The sequence below is a fragment of the Pogona vitticeps genome, chromosome 4 (genome assembly GCF_051106095.1).
Source record: "Pogona vitticeps strain Pit_001003342236 chromosome 4, PviZW2.1, whole genome shotgun sequence".
In the NCBI taxonomy this organism is placed as follows: Eukaryota; Metazoa; Chordata; class Lepidosauria; order Squamata; family Agamidae; genus Pogona; species Pogona vitticeps.
Window position 1 is genome coordinate 89868792 of NC_135786.1, and position 19289 is coordinate 89888080.

The 19289-nt window shown below is 40.0% G+C and overlaps 1 protein-coding gene across 2 annotated transcripts in view; it reads left to right on the forward strand.

Annotated features, from left to right (window-relative positions):
- Positions 1 to 19289, forward strand: part of PKN2 (protein kinase N2) — a 72816-nt gene that overhangs the window by 17838 nt on the left and 35689 nt on the right. For both annotated transcript variants that reach the window (XM_020794567.3, XM_020794569.3), the window contains exon 2: positions 15301 to 15601. In XM_020794567.3, the coding sequence (XP_020650226.3) occupies positions 15301 to 15601 (301 nt within the window). The remainder of the gene's footprint in view (positions 1 to 15300; positions 15602 to 19289) is intronic.

Sequence of the window (19289 nt, forward strand, 5' to 3'; positions counted from 1 at the left end):
TTTAGTTTGAATCCCTGCTCAACCGTGGAAACCCACTGGGGTAGTGGAACTGATGAAACCACTCGTTAAATACCTCACCTGCCTTGAAAGCCCTGTTAGGGTCATTGTAAGTTGGATGGCACATAACGTAACAATCTCCCTGCACCTTCCCAGATTGCTTCCAATTGCTCAAGCTATGCTTTAAGGCATATGTAGTGTTCAAGAACATACAGTGGTACCTCGCTAGACAGTTACTCCACATGCCAGTTTTTTCGCTAACGATTTTGACAGCTCCCTCTGCATTCGCAAAATGGGTGTTTTTGGGACCTAAGCTTCGCAAGACAGCTATTTAAACAGCTGATCGGTGGTTTGCAAAGCAGCTTTCCTATGGCCGATTTTCGCTAGACAACGACAATTCTTCCCCATTGGAACGCATTAAACAGGTTTCAATGCATTCCAGTGGGGAAATGCTTTTCACTAGACAATGATTTCGCTGAACAGCGATTTCAGTGGAATGGATTATCATTGTCTAGCGAGGCACCACTGTACATAGTTTAAAAATATTGTTTAAAAATGTAAAATGTAAACCTGTTGTTCAGAATATAGTGTATTTGCAGATTTCTAGAATGTTCCCTGGATAGTTTGAAATGCTGAATGCATGGTCAGCATTTCAGTTCAATGGATCACATGCTTTGGTGTCAACCTTTCCTCTTGAAGTTGGGTGAAATGACATGACTTTGTACTTATACTACTGAAAATAAGTTGTCATTAATCAAGAATCATAAAATTCCTTTGAGGTCTAAATGCCAATTCCTTTTGTGGTGAGGTTGCAGCTGTGATAGTACCAGGATCCATTAATGAGGTGTATTAAGCATGTTTCACAGAGATAAAGGGAAATAATTACATGCCTAATATGCTGGTTATGTGTTTTTCTGTCACTGCGAAGTGACTTCAGTATTATAACATGGCCAGAAGAAGGTGGAACAATAGATGAAGTATCACTGGAGGCAGAGCCTTGTTCTAACGGGAAAGGAAAAGGCTGGGTAATCATTTGTTAGTATCCTATGGTAGATTTTGAAAGAGGATAGAATATATGTATATTATAATCAGGGCTTGAAACATTTTAGAATGTCTCGCCAGTCAGTCAAAAATTTCACCAGTCAGCATGACTGGACTATAGCCTTGCAATTTATGTTAACAAATTTAAACTAGGCACTTGTTCAGTTTTATTTCTACATAACAATGCGTACAAATCCAAAATAAATTGTATTACGTACACAGGAATCACTGATATATATCCTCAGACTTGGGTTGCTTTATTACCTGCGTGCCTGTGGGGTCATGAAGCTTGTGTTTTGAATGCCTTTCTTTTGAATGTCTCCAGCAAAAATAAAACTGAAAGCAAAAGTGCCCAGCCCCTTAAGGAGCCATGGTTCCCTCCCAGCCCAGAATGTGTCCTCATTTGGTTGAAATTGGGAGCAGGGAATCTATATTCTCTAGCATGGGACTACTCTACATTCTCCTGCAGAGCTATATCTCTATGTGCCGCTCAAACTCTCTTCTCAGAAGAAGAGGGCAGTTTTCCTTTTGTAATGGGAGGGGGAGGGGAGGACTGCAGAATTAGAGAGAGAGAGAGAGGCTTGTCCAGCAGCATTTTTCACTTGTCACAGACAAGTGGACGAGTGTATATTTCAAGCCCTGAGTATAGTACATTAAGTGTTGAGCTATGACTCAGGAAATCCCTACTTGGCTACAGAAGCTCACTGGGGATGGTGAAGGCACCCACTTCTTGAACATGTTACATAACTCATAAACCCTGTTAGGGTTGCCATGTGTTGGAAGCAGCTTGATAGCATACAATTAAGATGTCTCTAAAGCAGTGGTTCGCAAACATGTCCCCCAAGATGTTATTGGACTCCCAGAAACCTTCACCACTAGCTGTGCTGGCCAGGATTTCTGGAAGTTGTAGTCCAAGAACATCTTGGGACCAATGTTCCCTCTAATTTTTCATAGCATTGAGTGGTAACTCCACTCTGTGAGCATGGAGACTTTTCACCACGACCGGATGCAAATGGGCAGCAACATTGGCTTGGCTGCATCACACCAATGCAGAGCTGTCACACAGCTTAGATGAAATGTTGCTTGGGACCCTAAATTGGAACCACTGCTCTGAAGCATGCAATGTATCATTCTCACTTTTGAAGTCATTTACATACAGAAGCTGTTGTTGATCCGTAGAGCTCTCAGTGATCATTGTTTTTGCTATGGAATTAATCTTTCTCCAGGTAAACCTGGCTTCTCTTTCCTCATTTTCAGTGGAGTCATAGGCTTGTGAGGCTTGTAAGTTAATTTGCAGCCTGGTCTTCCATTGGAAAAAAATTGGCAGCTTTGGAATTGTATTCTGATCCAAAGCTATCCTTGTATTTCTGAGTAAGTTTGATTGCTAATGGGGTGGGTGAGGGAGACCTATAAAAAGGAAAAGAACTTTTTTTCTAGCTAATGTGTGATTTATTTGGGAAAGGGAGAGAGAAAAAAGAAACACAATAGGTAGAAAGCATTAAATCCCTAAAATATTGGTTAGTTATCTCTTTGAATCAAGCTACTCAACCTGGACCCATAACCTATATGTTTTTTCTTTTGGTTTTTTTAAGTAAAATATAGTTTCTGGGAGTTTTGATTGCTCTTTTTGTTAGCAAAGCATAGTGCAGAAAAAACAGAAATATGCAAAGAGTAGAGCTTTGCTCACCTCTCTCCCTGGTTGCACAAATCTAGTTGTTCCTGTAGCCTCCCCACAACCACCCCACTCTAAATGCATCTTTTAAGTAGAAAAGAAGTATTTTATTCACTGCTATCAGCTTGTGTTTACAGTAGGAGAAAAAAAGAGGTAAAAATGGAGTCTCCTAGCATTAAGAGAAACTGGAGGCCTGCTTCTTAGTGCATAGTCGGGGAAAACGAAAGAACAAATCAATAGAATAGTAGGATTCCCTGGTAAACAGTGCAGAGGGGCTGTCCTCAATGTCAGAAGTGGGAAAAACTTGGCCAATCAAATTAGAGGCAGACAACAGCCTCTTTAGGCTGTGAGCCCCTTCCACTGATACCCAGTGTTAGTGCAAGGTTGCCATTATCTCAACACAGAAAAAGGGCAGTCTATACTGTATGCTTTCCAGCCTGCCTTGAGGTACAGTAGTTTGGCTTTCAGCTACTCACAAACCTGAGTTTGTAGAGATAATGAATTGCATCTTCTGTTCTGTGACATGGCAATGGAATAATGTACCTTGAAGTTCATTGGTACAGTAGTTTCTCAAGACTTGCTTGTTTCCTGGCTTAGTAGAACAAAGTGGGACACCTATTGCACTTTTTCCTCTTGGGGAAAATAGCAGAATACACAGATCCTTGTCTAGCAAGTTTGTATGTCTACTAAATCTGTACCTTTTGACCACAGTGACCAGAGAGAGATCACTTAAAATGTAAGCACTTTGTCCAATTTATTTCTGAGGTGAGCCTAGAAACATTCCAACTGATCTAAATACTGGGTGCTAACACATGGAAATTAGTAGTTTCCCACCCCTGATTTGAAGTAGGGAGGATAAACATCAATGATTTTTTAAAAAAAATCTAATTTATTTAAATCACAGTATGAATCATGATTGAAATTTTAAAATTAAAATTTTTTACTTAAATAATCAAAATCTGATTTTTCCCCATATAAATTGTGATTTAAATAAAATCCACCCTGGTTTGGAGCATTGTTTTATGGTACTCTCTCTTGCTTCCTTTTTTTAAAAAAAAGGATATTCAAGACAATTAGTGGCACAGTATTCCTTTTCCAGTTTGGGATTCTCACTTAATAATTAAACTAATCCTCTTTATCCAACTTTAAAACAATTCTTAATTTTCAAAACTGGATTTTTTCTAAGGCTGCATTAGAATTAGAGATGGGGTATTAATATTCATCTCCCTACACAGAGGAGTGGAGGTGAATACAAATATTGTCACACAAGTGGCCAGGCTGATTGGATTCTTCCCCCAGAACTGGGCTGTCCACTAACCACTTGTGGCGTGGCACATGCGGCTGCTGTTGTTTGCGCTGTGCCAATCACATAAGTATCCCAGCCAGGACTTCGCTGTCTCCCTGTGCTGTTGACCAATCTAGCGAGGAGGCGGGTTGACAAATCTCCGCACTCAGCTGCTGAGTGGTTAGCAGCACAAGGAAGTGGGGAAGCCCCAGCTGGGCTACTTCTGTGATTGGTGCAGGGAGAACTATGATTGCCTTGTGCACTGCACCGCAAACTGTAAGTTCTGGAGAGAGGGAGGGCCCAAGCAGCCTGGCCACCAGTGGTGGTGATATTTGTATTGGTCTCCCCCGGGAGACCAATATAAATATCTTTTCTCTAATTAGAATCATGGGAGAAACCAAAACCTCACTGTTTTCTTGAAAGGGAATATTGCATAGCCTTTCTTTTGTCAGCCTTTTTCCTGATGTGATTATCTTGTAATTTCAGTTCTTCTCAATATACAGTAGTACCTCGATTTACAAATGCCTTGGTTAACATAATTTTCTGTTTACAAACAGAAATCCATTGAAAATAATGCCTCCGTTTACATTTTTTTATTTGTTTGTTCATTTCGGTTTATGAAGAAAGTTTCCCCAGGATCCATTGTGCCTGGAGATTTATAGCGCCGCCCCCGTTCCTATGGCAATCCGTGTTTTGGTTTACAAATTTTTCACTTTACGTAATGTCCCATAGAACACATTAATTTTGTAAACCAAAGTATTGTACAGTACTACCTATGTTATTCAAAGAACAGATTGAATAATTTTACGTTTCTCACTTTAATTTTTTGGCCAGGCTTAAGGATGTCTTTGAATAATTAAGCTCTTTGTAACATGCTATGTTTTGAATGTGGGTGTATGAGTTTGGAGCCTATGTTGCTAGAAATGCTATCTCAGAATTTGGGCTGGGCTGGAATCCTGGTTTCTCCCCATTGGTCACTTTGAGAATATTTTCAGTTTTCTAATCCAGGCATCAGCAGTGTTCCAGCTTTACCACTTTCTTCACCTCACATCTGTTACATATGTTCCAGTTTTACGGGAAACTTGCCTGTTAAAGGAAGTGTTTTTAAAAATAATTTATTTGAGTAACAATTGTTTTTCAACATATTATTCCATGTTAGAGGATAAATTGTCCAGTTTGGAGAACAATTCAGATATAATGATTTTAGAAAATGATAAATTCAAATTTAATGCAGACAAGATAATAGATAAAAAGAAGTGCTTTTATTAACCTCATTCCTTTTTGGTAATTCTTGCAGATGAAGGGATTTTCCATTTATTTTGTTTTGTGCATGCAGAATATATTACTGTACTTGGTTCACACAAGTAAGGCTAGTACTGTGTACTGCCATGTTTCCCCGAAAATAAGACAATCTTTGCTCCAAAAAAACTACATAAGAGCTTATATTCAGGGGATTTTTTTCATGTACAATAATCTATGTTTATTCAAATATAGTCATGTCATCTTCTGGATGCTGCACAATGATGGAAGGTGGGGTTTCACTTAACTAGGGCTTATTTTGGGGGTAGGGCTTATATTACGAGCATCCTGAAAAATCATACTAGGGCTTATTTTCAGGTTAGGTCTTATTTTCAGGGAAACAGGGTAATATTGTAACATGCTTGGAATCTTGAACAATTCTATTAAGGCAGCCTTCCTCCACCAAATGTCCTCCAAAAACTGCTGGTCTCAGGAGTTCTGACCATTGCCTGAGTGGGTCAGGGCTCGTGGAAGTTGGATTCCAAATGGTCTAACATTTAAACTTGGATTCTCTATTTTCAGGTTTTCCTGGTACCTGAGGTGGCATAAATATCACTCTGAGTCATGCATGCTTTAGTGGAAAACTTGCTTAACTTGCTATACGGCTGTTATACATAGCACCTCATATATACATTTCCTTTAGTCTCTTATGTATTACAGTTTCAGCTGGAAACTTCCTTGTATGGTGTACAATGTAGAAAAAGGTCTGTGGCACACATCAACTTTACTTTAAAATGCTTTGACTTGGCTTAGTATACTCATTCTCTTAGGTACTGGCATTAGTCTATAAATTAGAAAACCCCTTTTCTACCTTATGTGTTGGTGGCTGTTTTAATTTTATGTGGTCGATAATGCTTTAATAACTTTCTGATTTGTCATATGGTGCCCTTTTCCATTACACTTGGCTGTGAATGCAGGAATAATAGCTGGTTCAGATATAAAGCTAAACAGTGCTTTAGTGCTACTTAGAAACACATGCTCAAACATTAGAATCAAGTTGATAATTGCTTGTGATATGTAAAACAAGCCAAGATACAACCAGGATTTCAGATCCTGGGTTTTTTCAGTACACAATAGTTTATGCAACTATTGTCTTTTTTGAAATGTTGACAAATTATAGTTGGCTTAAACATGTTTCTTGTCTCCTTCTAGCCTATAATGTGGGCGGAGTTGAGGGCACATAAGTCCAAGATTCAAGCAGGGCTCTCATTCTGACTGACTTTGATTTAACATCACATTTGAGTCAAGTCTTTGGATTTAACTATATTTTATTTGATAAATATTAATTGTTTGGGTAAAAAAAATGACTTCCAAATGAAAACAAATGTACTTTTAATACTGATTGCTGGGAGATACGTACAGTTGTTGCTGAATTTTTAGTGGCCTTCATCCCTGGAATAGGAAACTCTTTTCATCCTGAGAATACACTTTATTCTACTGCAACTCACTCTCTGGAAAACACATGCTAAAAATGGTGGTGATGAAATGGGGTATGAGCAAAGCAACCGTGTTGCTTTATTTTTGTCCTTCCCCACCACCACTGCCCCCATGTTACCTTTCAGAAAAAAAATCAGGAAAAGGCCATGTGGTCCCCAAAACAATAAAATGCAGGAATAGGCGATACCTTTATTGGACCACTTATTTTAAAAAAATAATTTAAAAATAATAAGCTTCCAATTATAATTTATCTTCCTCAGGCTGTGCACCAGGTTCTTGTGGGTAGTTCCAAAATTATACATTTTTATTAAAGTTCCAAAGTCTCATGACCAGTGCTGGGGCCTGGCTTATTTCTTATCTTTCCTTCTCTTTATTTCTCCAAATTTTCACTATTTTCCTTTCTGAAAAGGGCGGTCTGTAGAGTGAACAATGCAGGCAACCTGGGCAGTAAGTGATCTGATCATAGAGAGGTATGAACAAGAGGGTGTGACCTGGTAGGAGGGGTAGTGAGCCTGATGAGAAGGGTCAAACAATCCTAAAGACCAGAGGTTCCCTATCTGCTGCTCTGTACAAATGACCTGTCATTTCACGGGGTAAAGTGAATGTGTTCTTTCCTACAGTAGTTCAGCTTCTTAAAAAGCAGATTGCTGATTTTTGCATCATTAACTAGTTTTTCAATACATATACTGTATGTTTATGGGAGCCATAAATTATAGTGATCAACTTAAATTTGTTTGTATTTTGTTTTAGAGGATCAAGAGCAGTTCAGAGATAATTCTTGGTGTAACATCCTCACAGCTAGTCGTGAAACATAATCCAGTATAGAACTGAATAGATTCCATTAGGTTTAAAGTGTATCTAGAATCTTTTTGTAAACTTCCCCTAACTTAGCAGAAGATGATAGCGAGTATCTTGGAAAATCTGTTGATTTCTAAATTACAGGTATTAGATTGTTTCTCTCCCTGTTTGTGTTATGTACAGTACCATCAATCAGAAGTGACTTATAGAGACCCTAATAGGATTTGGGTGAATGATATATTTAAGGAGTAATTTTCCAGTTCCACTCCCCCAGTGAGTTTCCATGGCTGACTGGGGATTTGAACTCTGCTGTTCCAGAGTCCTAGTCTGTCACTCTAACCACTCTACCTGCTATAGTACATTGAGAATCACATTATCTTCTCTAGTAGCCTCTTTTTCATTTTCTTAGTACTAGGATAGTGTTCAAAGTTTTTGTACTGTGGATTTGTAAATTACAAGGGTATTTTGCAAGAAACAAAACTTGCTGTGGCGACCACCCTCGTGCCCTTTTTGCTAGACTTTCAAGCCTCAGAGCGCACAAAGGCAAACACTCCCCTCTTTAACACTGCTGCCACCAGGTGATCCCTAAATCACCATTACCTCAGAAAGATTCAGGTCCACACTTCCAAGTTCTTTTAAATGAAACTTCGGTTTATTGATTACAGAGATTGATTCATAAATATCTTCAGTAGCTAATCACACCTCAGAATTTCCCAAACTACACACACTATTACTCTGTCTGACTTTTCTCTCCTGCCTGACTTTTACATTTTTCTTACTGACCCCCTGACTGACTCAGGCTCCGCCTCTTATAGCATCTCTTTCGGCTCCACCTCTCAGCAACATTAATATGCACGAACCATTATTACATAACGAACATAAACTATTACATAATATAATATGAACCATAGACCTAATAAATAGAGAACGCTACACTTGCATTTCAGAGATATTTGCAAACAGAAGAACAGCACTAATTTCTAAACATTTCAGAATTCAGTATATCTTTAAAAATAGGGGACGTGGTGGCGTTGTGGGCTAAACCGCAGAAGCCTGTGCTGTAGGGTCAGAAGACCAGCAGTCGTAAGATCGAATCCACGCAACGGAGTGAGCGCCTGTCGCTTGTCCCAGCTCCTGCCAACCTAGCAGTTCGAAAGCATGCAAATGCAAGTAGATCAATAGGGCCCACCTTGGTGGGAAGGTAACAGCGTTCCGTGTCTAAGTCGCACTGGCCATGTGACCACGGAAGATTGTCTTTGGACAAAACGCTGGCTCTATGGCTTGGAAACGGGGATGAGCACCGCCCCCTAGAGTCAAACATGACTGGACAAAAAATTGTCAAGGGGAACCATTACCTTTACCTTTAAAAATATTAGATGCCATGAAAACCTAGTTTTTAACAAGCAGAATCTGCTGCTTTCAACTTCTACAGTACTTAATTCCCTCCACCCACTGATTAGTTTCTTCTCCGTTAAGGAGGAAGATGCTTTTGATACAGCATTTCTACTTCTGCTAATGCATTGCTAATAGTCTTTTGAAAACTATTCTTCAATGACAGGTTAGGCAACATATGGCCCTCTAGATGTACTGCAGCTACCCTCCCCCCTTTTTTGATTGTGTTATTTAGGGCTGATGGGAGTTGCAATCTGACAATATCTATATGGCTTACTTCTGCTTTATGCCTTCCATTTATTGTCTGCTGATTGATTTTATATTGTACAGTGGTGCCCCGACTTACGACCATAATCCGTTCCAGAAGATGGATGTAACTCAAAATGGTCGTAAGTCTAAGCACAATTTCCCGTAGGAATACATTGAAACCCCATTAATCCATTCCGGCCAGGAACAAAACAAAACACTGCAAGCCCCATAGGAACACGCTGGGGCCGAAACACACACACACACACACACACACGCACGCGCACGCGCACACACACACACACACACACCAGCCAGCCTCAGCGGAACACTATGGGGCTGGGGGAAAACACTCAAAAAAACTCACACACAGAGCCAGCCCCAGCGGAACACTATGGGGCTGGGGGGAAAAGACAAAAAAAATACCCACACACAGCCAGCCCCAGTGAAATGCCATCGGGCTGAGAGGGGAAGACAACCTTCCCCCACACACACAGAGCCAGCCCCAGCGGAACACCATGGGGCTGAGAAAAAGAGACAAAAACTCTACACACAGAGCCAGCCCCAGCAGAACGCCATGAGCCTTGGGAGAAAGACAACCCTCCCCCCCCCCACAGCCAGCCCCAGTGGAACGCCATGGGGCTGGGGGGGAAAAGACAAAAATGCCACATACAGAGCCAGTACCAGCAGAACGCCATGGGGCAGGGGGCAGGGGAAGAACCCCCCCACAGAACACCATGAAGTTGGGGGGGCGAAAGACAACCCCCCACACACACATACAGCCAGCCCAAATGCTATGGGGCTGAGGGAAAAAACACCAAAACATAAGAAACATCACAGCACAGAAACATGACCCCCACAAACCCAAACCCATCATGCAAAACAAAGTAAATATACTTACTCAGGAGCAGAAAGCAGCTCCAAGCAGTCCGAAGTCTCCTCTGATCGCACTTACTTAGGGCAAAAGAGCTACAAGGAAGCAGCCTCTTCACCTACCAATGATTAGCAAATTAGAGTTCCCCGCCTTTTTTCCCTGTCACAACTTGAAGCTCAGGCCGCAAGTCGAAGCAAAATTTTGCAGCCGGAGCTGGTCGCAACTCGAAATGGTTGTAAGTTGGAATGTTCGTAAGTCGAGGCACCACTGTATATGTATTTTTATCAATTGCTGAAGATTAGATGGAGTTCTCCATTAAATCATACTTTTTTTCCAGAATTATAGATCACCCTACTTTTGCAGCTGTCCTGCTTCCTAATGACCTGCTGCAGGGTATACAGTGGGGCCTCGACTTACAAACGTCCCTGCTTACAAAAAATATTGAGGTACAAAAGCTCCAGTTTCAAAATTTTGGTTCGACTTGTGGCCGAAGCTTCGACCTACAAAAGGAAGGGGGAAAGGGCAGGAAATTCAAAGCGGTCCCCGCTGCCTCCTGCAGTGGTGGAGGCAGTGGGGACAGGAGGCAGAGGGCAGCGGGGATGGGAGGCAAAGGGCAGCCGGGACGGCTTTGAAAGCCAAGCTTCCCAGGCTTCCAAAGCCGTCCCCACTGCCTTCTGTCCCTGCTGCCCTCTGCCTTCTAATTTTGTAAGTCAAGTCACCACTGTACAGTGGTGCCTCGCATAACGTTTGCTTCGTTTAACGTTTTTTTTGCTTAACGTTTATTTTTTCAGAGTCAGATTGTGCTTCGTATAACGTTTTTCCCTATGGGCGATTTTCACATAGCGATTTTGGGACCATGCTTCGCTTTGGTTTTAGGTCCCCTGCTTCACTTAACGATGTTCATTTTTTCAATTACAAAAGTGTCTTAACATGTTGAAAAACGGTTTTAAATGCTTGGAATCGTTAGTGCACCTTCTAAAATGTGTGCATACTTAATTTGGCGTTGATCTGACTTTTCGTTAATTTTTTGTGAATTTATTTCTCCCCCATAGGAAACAATGGAGCTGTCAGATTTTGACAGCTGTCAAAAGTTGGGGGGAAAATTCAGCATAAATTAACGAAAAGTCAGATCAAAGCCAAATTAACTTTTGCATCCGTTTTAGAGGGTGCAGAAGCTAATCCAAGCATTTAAAACCATTTTTGACCCTTTTATGACACACTTAAATTTGCAAAAATTGACTTTGCAAAGCCATTGAAATGTATTGAGTCGGCTTCAATACATTCCAATGGAGGAAACATTGTATCGTTTAACAATGTTTCCTATGGGTTTTTTTTGCTTAAGGACGCCAATCCGTGCCTATTGGAACGGATTAACCGGTTTCCAATGCATTCCTATGGGAAATGGTGTTTCACATAAAGTTTTTTTCGCATACGTTTTTTTTTTTGAACCAATTAAAAACGTTATGCGAGGCACCACTGTATAGGCAAAGCCTTTGAAGAGCTATTTAACTTGGATTCTGCCTTTCTGCCTAGGCTGGGACTCAAGGCAGCTCACAACATAATTAATCAGATACACTAAAAATACAATAAAATATTATAATATCAAACGTTAATTGGTGCATTACACCAATAGCTGAATTAAAACCAGTTTTAAAAAAGACATATCAATTAGGAAAGTATTGCACATTCCAGACACCAAAAGGGGATGCAGCAAGAGGGGGAAAATTGTAGTACAGTACTGCTAGTGTGTACCAAAGTGCATTTTTGGATTTTGTCCTTTGTACTGTATTTTAACTTTCTGATGTACTTCATCCTGGGAACTCTAGTTAATGTATATTAACCTCTGGTATATTGTTATTATTTGTACTGTTGCTAGCCACCCAGAGTAGACTTCAGTCTAGATGGGTGGGGTATTAAATAAATAAATAAATAATGGGGTAGCATAGGGGCAGGATGGATTTAAATAAAATTAATTTAAGTCACAATTTAAATTTTACAAATCAGTTTTTGATTTAAATCGTAAATGTGATCTAAATCAATTTGATTTTTTTCAAAAATATTTGATTTTAATCCACCCTGCTCAGTGGTTTAGGTTTCTAGCTGAGGAGCCAGTGGTTGGGGATTGATTCCCCACTGTGCCTCCTTGTGTCTCTTTGGACAAGCCACACTGTCCCAGGATGCTCCCAGAAGAAGGGAACGGTAAATGACCTTCTGAGTATTCTCTACCTAGAATTTATTTATTTATTTATTTATTTATTGGACTTATATACCGCCCCATAGCGCTACAAGCACTCTCCGGGCGGTTTACAATTTTAATTATAAAGGCTACACATTGCCCCCCCAGCAAGCTGGGTACTCATTTTACCGACCTCGGAAGGATGGAAGGCTGAGTCAACCTTGAGCCGGCTACCTGGGATTTGAACCCCAGGTCGTGAGCACAGTTTTAGCTGCAGTACAGTGATTTAACCACTGCGCCACGAGGCTCTGGAAAAGCCAGAATCAACTTGAGAGCAGACAATTAAATTATGAAAGTAAGTAAAATATTTGGGCCTTTGGAGTATTAGTGATCTCCATATGTTAATAGCTGAAATCCTGTTGTTTAATGTTACCACAACTAGAGTAGGTATGTTGAATCGGAGGAATGCACAGTAGAATTGGCTCACCAGATCCCCACTGATTCCATGGACCTATTTTAATGTAACTTACTACATTAAACAGCAACATTTCAACCACTGCTATTCAGGCAATTGTAAATTCAATTGGTCAAATGGAACCAGTGTCTCCTTGAAGTACTGCCCAAATAAGAAGTATAAGAAGCAATTAGAGTTGCCCAGAAGCGGTGTGGCCACCAGTCATACTTCATTGCTTGTGCCTCCAAGGAATTGTGACCTGTTTTTCAGTAGAAAACCCTGAGCTCATCTGTTATTTTAGCATTGACTTTTGAAAGTATTTTTCAATTTAAAAGTAAGAATGAAGGGCTTTTCTTTAAAAAACCACGAGCCTAAAGTTGTGCTGAATATGTTGAGCTAGTCATGCATAGCCCCTGCCCCCCAAAGGTCTAGTTTGTGTAGCCAGAAATTTCTTACACAGTCAGAAATCTGAAAATATTGGTGTATTTGGATAGCTAACTTAATTTACAATATTTGTGTGAACTTAAAAATTTCATGGTTCCCATTTTTCACAGTAGATGTCATAAAACACAGTTTCTTTGCTGGCTTATTCCCTGTGATGAATAGATTAGATGAACAAGGCAGATAGAATAGATATCTAAGCAGTCACTCCAATGCAGTCTCTAGGATCAATTTAGGACTGCAGGGTTTATGTAATCTTGCTAGCAGGTAGAAATTTGAGATTCTCATTTTAAATGGAGATTGCTTCAGTTTACTGCTGCAGTTTTGGAATCCTAATGCTTTCAACTCCACAGCAATCTTTCTCCTGCAGTTGAAGCACAACAGAACTTGATGCCTGTGACCACATTCATTTTACACTGCATATTAGATAATAGATTCAGTTGGAAGGTGACTTGTTTATGTGGTTCAGAAAAAAATAACAAGAGGAACATGAATTTGGAGATATATTTTCCTGTTTTGTACAGGAGGTATATAGAATTTTTAAGGGTTACAGAATGCTAACTCCCTAACAGGTTGCCATTGTTTAACTTTACTTCCCTCTCAGTATATAAAGGGAGTACCTATAGTCCATTCTGAACTTGACAGTTATTTAGGATAGTAGCTCCGGCCTATATCCAATTGCTAGTTTTGAGTAGAGAAGGCCCAGTGGAAACTGGGTTAAGCAGCATTTATGTAAGTCTCATTGATTTTGTGGTTCTGCCTTAGTTGGGACTAAAATAGATTTTTGCTGAATCGAGTAGTAAGTTGCAACTGGAGTAGGCCCAATGAATTGATGATGGTTTGGTGAGTCAACACGTATGTAAGTTTAACATTCAGTGGACCTAGTCTAGTTGCATCTTACTACTGGATTTCAACCAGTATTTGCCATAAAGCAAAGCGTGCTGCTTATATACCACCCCATAGCGCTTCAAGCACTCTCTGGGCGGTTTACAATTTAATTATGCAGGCTACACATTGCCCCCCCAGCAAGCTGGGTACTCATTTTACCGACCTCAGAAGGATAGAAGGCTGAGTCAACCTTGAGCCGGCTACCTGGGATTTGAACCCCAGGTCGTGAGCACAGTTTTAGCTGCAGTACAGCGATTTAACCACTGCGCCATGAGGCTCCTAGAACCAGCAGAGTGGTGTCAAGCATGTGCTTCTGAAAATACTTGTCTCATTATTGATCAACAAATATGACTAGAGCAAACCTGGCACCTTACTATAAATGAAAAATATTCCAGGAGTCCAGATTTTGCCTAGTTTTGCTTTTAGATGATATCTCAGACTACTACAATGAAAAATGAATTACTGTACCTTCGCTACACTGATGTAGTTGATAGATATTACACTGGTACAGTATAATAAATACACTGGTTTAAAAAGTATTTTATGTTTAATTGTTTTTAATAGGTATTTTGACAGGAATTGCTAGTCCAATTGCTGCACACTTTGTATGTGATTGTGTATTGAAGGTTTCAGTCTGTGACAGTGATGCTTTCCTATCTTGCTGTATGTTGATGTTGCTCAAAAAGGCAGTGCAGAACTACTTTAAATTAAGAAATGTGCAGAAACATGTCACTTACAGTACTTGGATTTCAGCAGAGTTGTTTAGAGCTGCTGGATAGCTCAGTGGCTTAACTCTGACTGCAGAACCAGAAGTTGGGAGTTCAGTTCCCCACTGTGCCTCCTTGAGAAGGGCTAGACTTGATGATCTGTAGGGTCCCTTCCAGCTCTACAATTCAAAGATTATTATAATCACTTTACATTACAACACATACAACCTACAAATGGGAACTGAAGATGAAATCATAAAAACACTTATCTGGGAGTAAGTCATATTGGACTCGGTGTGACTTGTTTTTTGGTAAAGATGTTTCATTCCCCAAAAAATCAGTATATAATTCATGTGTGGTAAATCTAGTGGAATCCTCCCCTGTTTAAAATTAGGCAGAGGAAGACCTTGCTGTCCTAAACATTTTGCTTGTAAGTTTTGTCAGTCAACATATCAAGCTGTTTGCCTTCGATCCTGTTTCAGGATGTCTACAGATAAATACACAAAGTCTCTCTGAATGTGGTACAGTACTTTTTTTACTATTACCAGAAGATTCGTCAATTAATTGTTAACGTGTTTTCATTTTCTCCATAGGGGGATGCACGGAATATTATTGTCTCTGACAACGCAACCATTGGACAAAAATTTGATTGTACAGACACAATGGTACAACAGAAATTGGATGAAGTAAAGGACCAAATTAAACGAGAAATAAGGAAGGAACTTAAAATCAAGGAAGGAGCAGAAAACCTCAGGAAAGTCACTACAGATAAAAAAAACTTAGCTTATGTAGACAATATTTTGAAAAAATCAAACAAGAAATTAGAAGAATTGCATCATAAACTACAGGAATTAAATGCTCATATTGTTGTAACGGAAACAGAAGATGTTACAGGTATGTGGCTTTACTAATTTTTAAAATGAGCTTACTTAAAACCATTGCCAGCAGTTAAAGTCGAAGAATTTCAGTAGTAAATTCTCTCAAGGGATAATACAAATATATTTGGCTTGACTTTAAAGAATCAGACTTGTACCTGAAAATGCTTATGAAAATAACTACCTTCACTTCTATTTTCTGTTTACACTCCTATTTGTAAAAAAGTAAAGCTTGGAATTGCTTGTGATATGGATGTGCATAATTATATTGTTTAAGCAATGTGCCTTTTCAGATATGATAGACTATGAAATTGTAGCCAAACATCATAGAAAATATGCTTAGCTCTGATATTACAAAACAGGAAAATTTTAGATGACCCAATGATGCAACCTTGTTATGTTGCATCAATTCCTGTCTTCTTGTATAAGTTGCTACCACTTGTAAGGTGTGTACATCTGTGGTTTGAACAACATTGTCAAGAAGTCCATCCTCTTTCCAATGCACCTTTTTTGTTATGTCACATACTACAGGAGTAGGCTTTCCTCCTGTGGAACAGGACAAAGGGAATACCTAGATTGGACTTGAGTTTAAACTTCTTTACATTCATGCTGTAGTGATTTAGAAAGGAGAGCAGTCCTACAGGTGTAGCCCTTTGACCGAACAGAAAGGAAATGTAATTTCCTATTTACTGATCTGGAAGATAAGTGGTTTAGGAATAGCTATTTCTTCTCAATTACTGTGAGGCAATATGGTTCTTATTCTCTTTAGTCACTGGTTTGCCAATGTTAGGGAGGGGTTATGTGATTAATTGTGGTTATTTGCACATATTAATTCAGGGCATGGAGCCTTAGCAAAGAATAAATGTAATCTTGTGTAGACTGAAACCTCAGTTTTATCACATTTCCATTTTGCAGAGATGCATCCTTTTTATAGGGCAGATGACTGTTCAGCAGCTTTTATTACCAACTGTATTTGGTCTTTCCATGAGTCAGTTGGCACCTCAGGTAGTAGATTGGAACCAGGGTCCTCTGCCACTCTCTGCAGCCACCAGTCCATTGCAACCCTCCAAGAGGCAGGCACCCAAACACAGTCTTTTCTGCTTCAGGTTTTATTCATCTCATCTTAGCTGAAAAAAGATTTTTTTTCTAGCCATCTGCCTAGGAAGAAACCACATGGGACCCTGTAGTTGCTTGAGGGACTATTTCCTACTTTTTCTCCCAAGAACACAAGAGGGAGAACCAGAACATGCAGGCATTCCACAAGCTTTCCAGTGATAGAGGTGGGTAGGTTGTGAGTGACAAGCTCTGACCTCAGATGGTTGAGGAAAAGATTGGGAATAAAGCTGCTGTCTCTTGGCAAAAAGTTCCAGAGCATAGGAGCAACCACAGAGGAGGCCCTCTTTTGTGTCCCTACCTAATGGGCCTCTGAAGATGATGGAACCATTAAGAAGTAGTTCTATCACTTCTCAAAGCCTACGTAGGCTTGTATGGAAGAATACACCAGTCTCAAAGGCATTGCTGTAGTTGAGGAGCTCATATACTACATGCTAGCTTTCTTTTGCGTTAATTGTTTATTTGCTATACAGATTTACCACGGCTATTTTGACAAATTTCATGTTGCACAAGTGGCTTCTTTAAGCAGTTTCTGAATCTGGCTGTCTGTGGCCTTCATTACACCAGCCTCAAAATCAATATATGAGCTGATAAAGGGATCTTTGCAGGAGTGCAAATGTAAAAATATGTGTGATCCTAGCACTATTGACTGACTGTACCCCTGCTCTTCTGGATGAGTAGGATCATCTGGTGGTGCTGGGAAGCTGGCTAGCTTAGGAGAACCAACAACAGTGATTCTTCTATAATGGAGTGGCAGAATCTTTGCCAAATGCTGTTCCCAATTCCAAAGAGTGGAATGTCTCTCGCAGGGAGCAGCCTTCCCATGCACTGGTTGCTTAACTTAGAATGCACTCTTGAATGCAGTGGGCATGCCTCAAGGTAAAGATATACAGTGGACCCTCTACTTAAGGAATTAATCCGTATTGGAATGGTGGCTGCAAGTCGAAAAGTCTGTAGGTCGAATCTCCATTGACCTACAATGCATTGAAAACCGATTAATCCCATAACCAGCAGTTTTTATTCTATTTTTGTTCCATTTTGGGTTTTTTCTGGTCTGTAAGTCGATTCTCCGGCTGCAAGTCGAATCTAAATTTTGCAGCCAGAGAAGTCTGTAACTCGAAAAGTCTGTAAGTCGAGCCGTCTGTAAGTCGAGGGTCCACTGTACAGATTTGGGTTTTAAATGTCAAAGAAGGACATGGAAAAGATAACTTTTGCCCCACATTTCTCAGAAGGGCTAAACACTGCTGGCAATCTGTTTGGTAGTAACGTGGATTAGTTGCCTCTTGTAACAACTGGGAAATGTGCTTGTTGTGCATTAAAGGTGGGCATAGAAAGTGAGTTTGCCTGTTTTGTTGTGATCTGTTTGTTTATTGTAGAAATAAACATTCTCCACATGACTGTAAACAGGGAAAGAGGTCAGTGATGTGAATTACTCAAGTGAAGAATTCATGGCATGCTTTTTCATTATTGAATCACCACTAATGCATCAAGTATTTCACTTGTTCTTAGCAGTTTTTCTCCAGCATGAATCTATTCTGTAACCTGTTTTTAGTAATATCTAGACTACTTTTGGTCTGGCTTTAGGCCTGGACATAGCATTAAAATAGCCTTGATTGATTCACAGGGCTTGAAAAAATGCACTCATCCACTAATCTGTGACGAGTGAAAAATGCTGCTTGATGAGTCACAGCTCCCTGCCTGCCTGCCTCCTTCCCCTCCGCCTGTCTCTCTCTAATCCTGCAGTCCTCCCCCCTCCCATTGCAAAAGGAAAACTGCCCTCTTCTCACGAGAGGAGAGGTCAAGTGGCACATATATATAGCTCTGCAGGAGAATGTAGAGTAGTCCCATGCTGGAGAATATGGAGGTTTCTTGCTCCCAGTTTCAACCAAACGAGGACACATCCTGGGGTGGGAGGGAACCGTGGCTCCTTAAGAGGCCGGGCACTTTTGCTTTCAGTTTTATTTTTGCTGGAGACATTCAGAAGAAAGGCATTTTAAAATACAAATTTCATGACCCCACAGGCACGCAGGTAATAAAGCAACTCAAGTCTGAGGGTATAAATTGGTGATTCCCAGTCACAATAAATTGCAAGGCTATAGTCCGGTCATGCTGACTTGTGAAATTTTTGACTGACTGGTGAAACATTCTAAAAATTTTCAAGCCCTGTTGATTCAGTAACTTCTAAGGTTAGGGGATGCTATTCTGTTGATTATCCTGATCTCAGCAGCTTTCACTGTCATTGAACACAGTATTCTCTAAGAATAGATTAGTTACCAAGAGCTTGCACAATGTTTTTTTTTTTCTGATAATCAGCTATCTTGTGTATAAATGAATCTACTGACTCAGAATATTTTTATATGGAGTTGTGGGCACTGCTTACTTTAAGATGGGGGGAAATTGACAATGATGATATAGAAACAGCAGAAAGATGACTTCAGGAACAAAAATGTTTGGAAAAACTACTTGTTTTTACATTATCATTATGGTCCCTTCAGTAAGACCCATGTAGTATTTTTTGTTTGTGCAGGACACTTCTTACACACAAGAATATGTTTGTCATTCTAGTGGCATTTGGATGGACTTGTTTCATATGA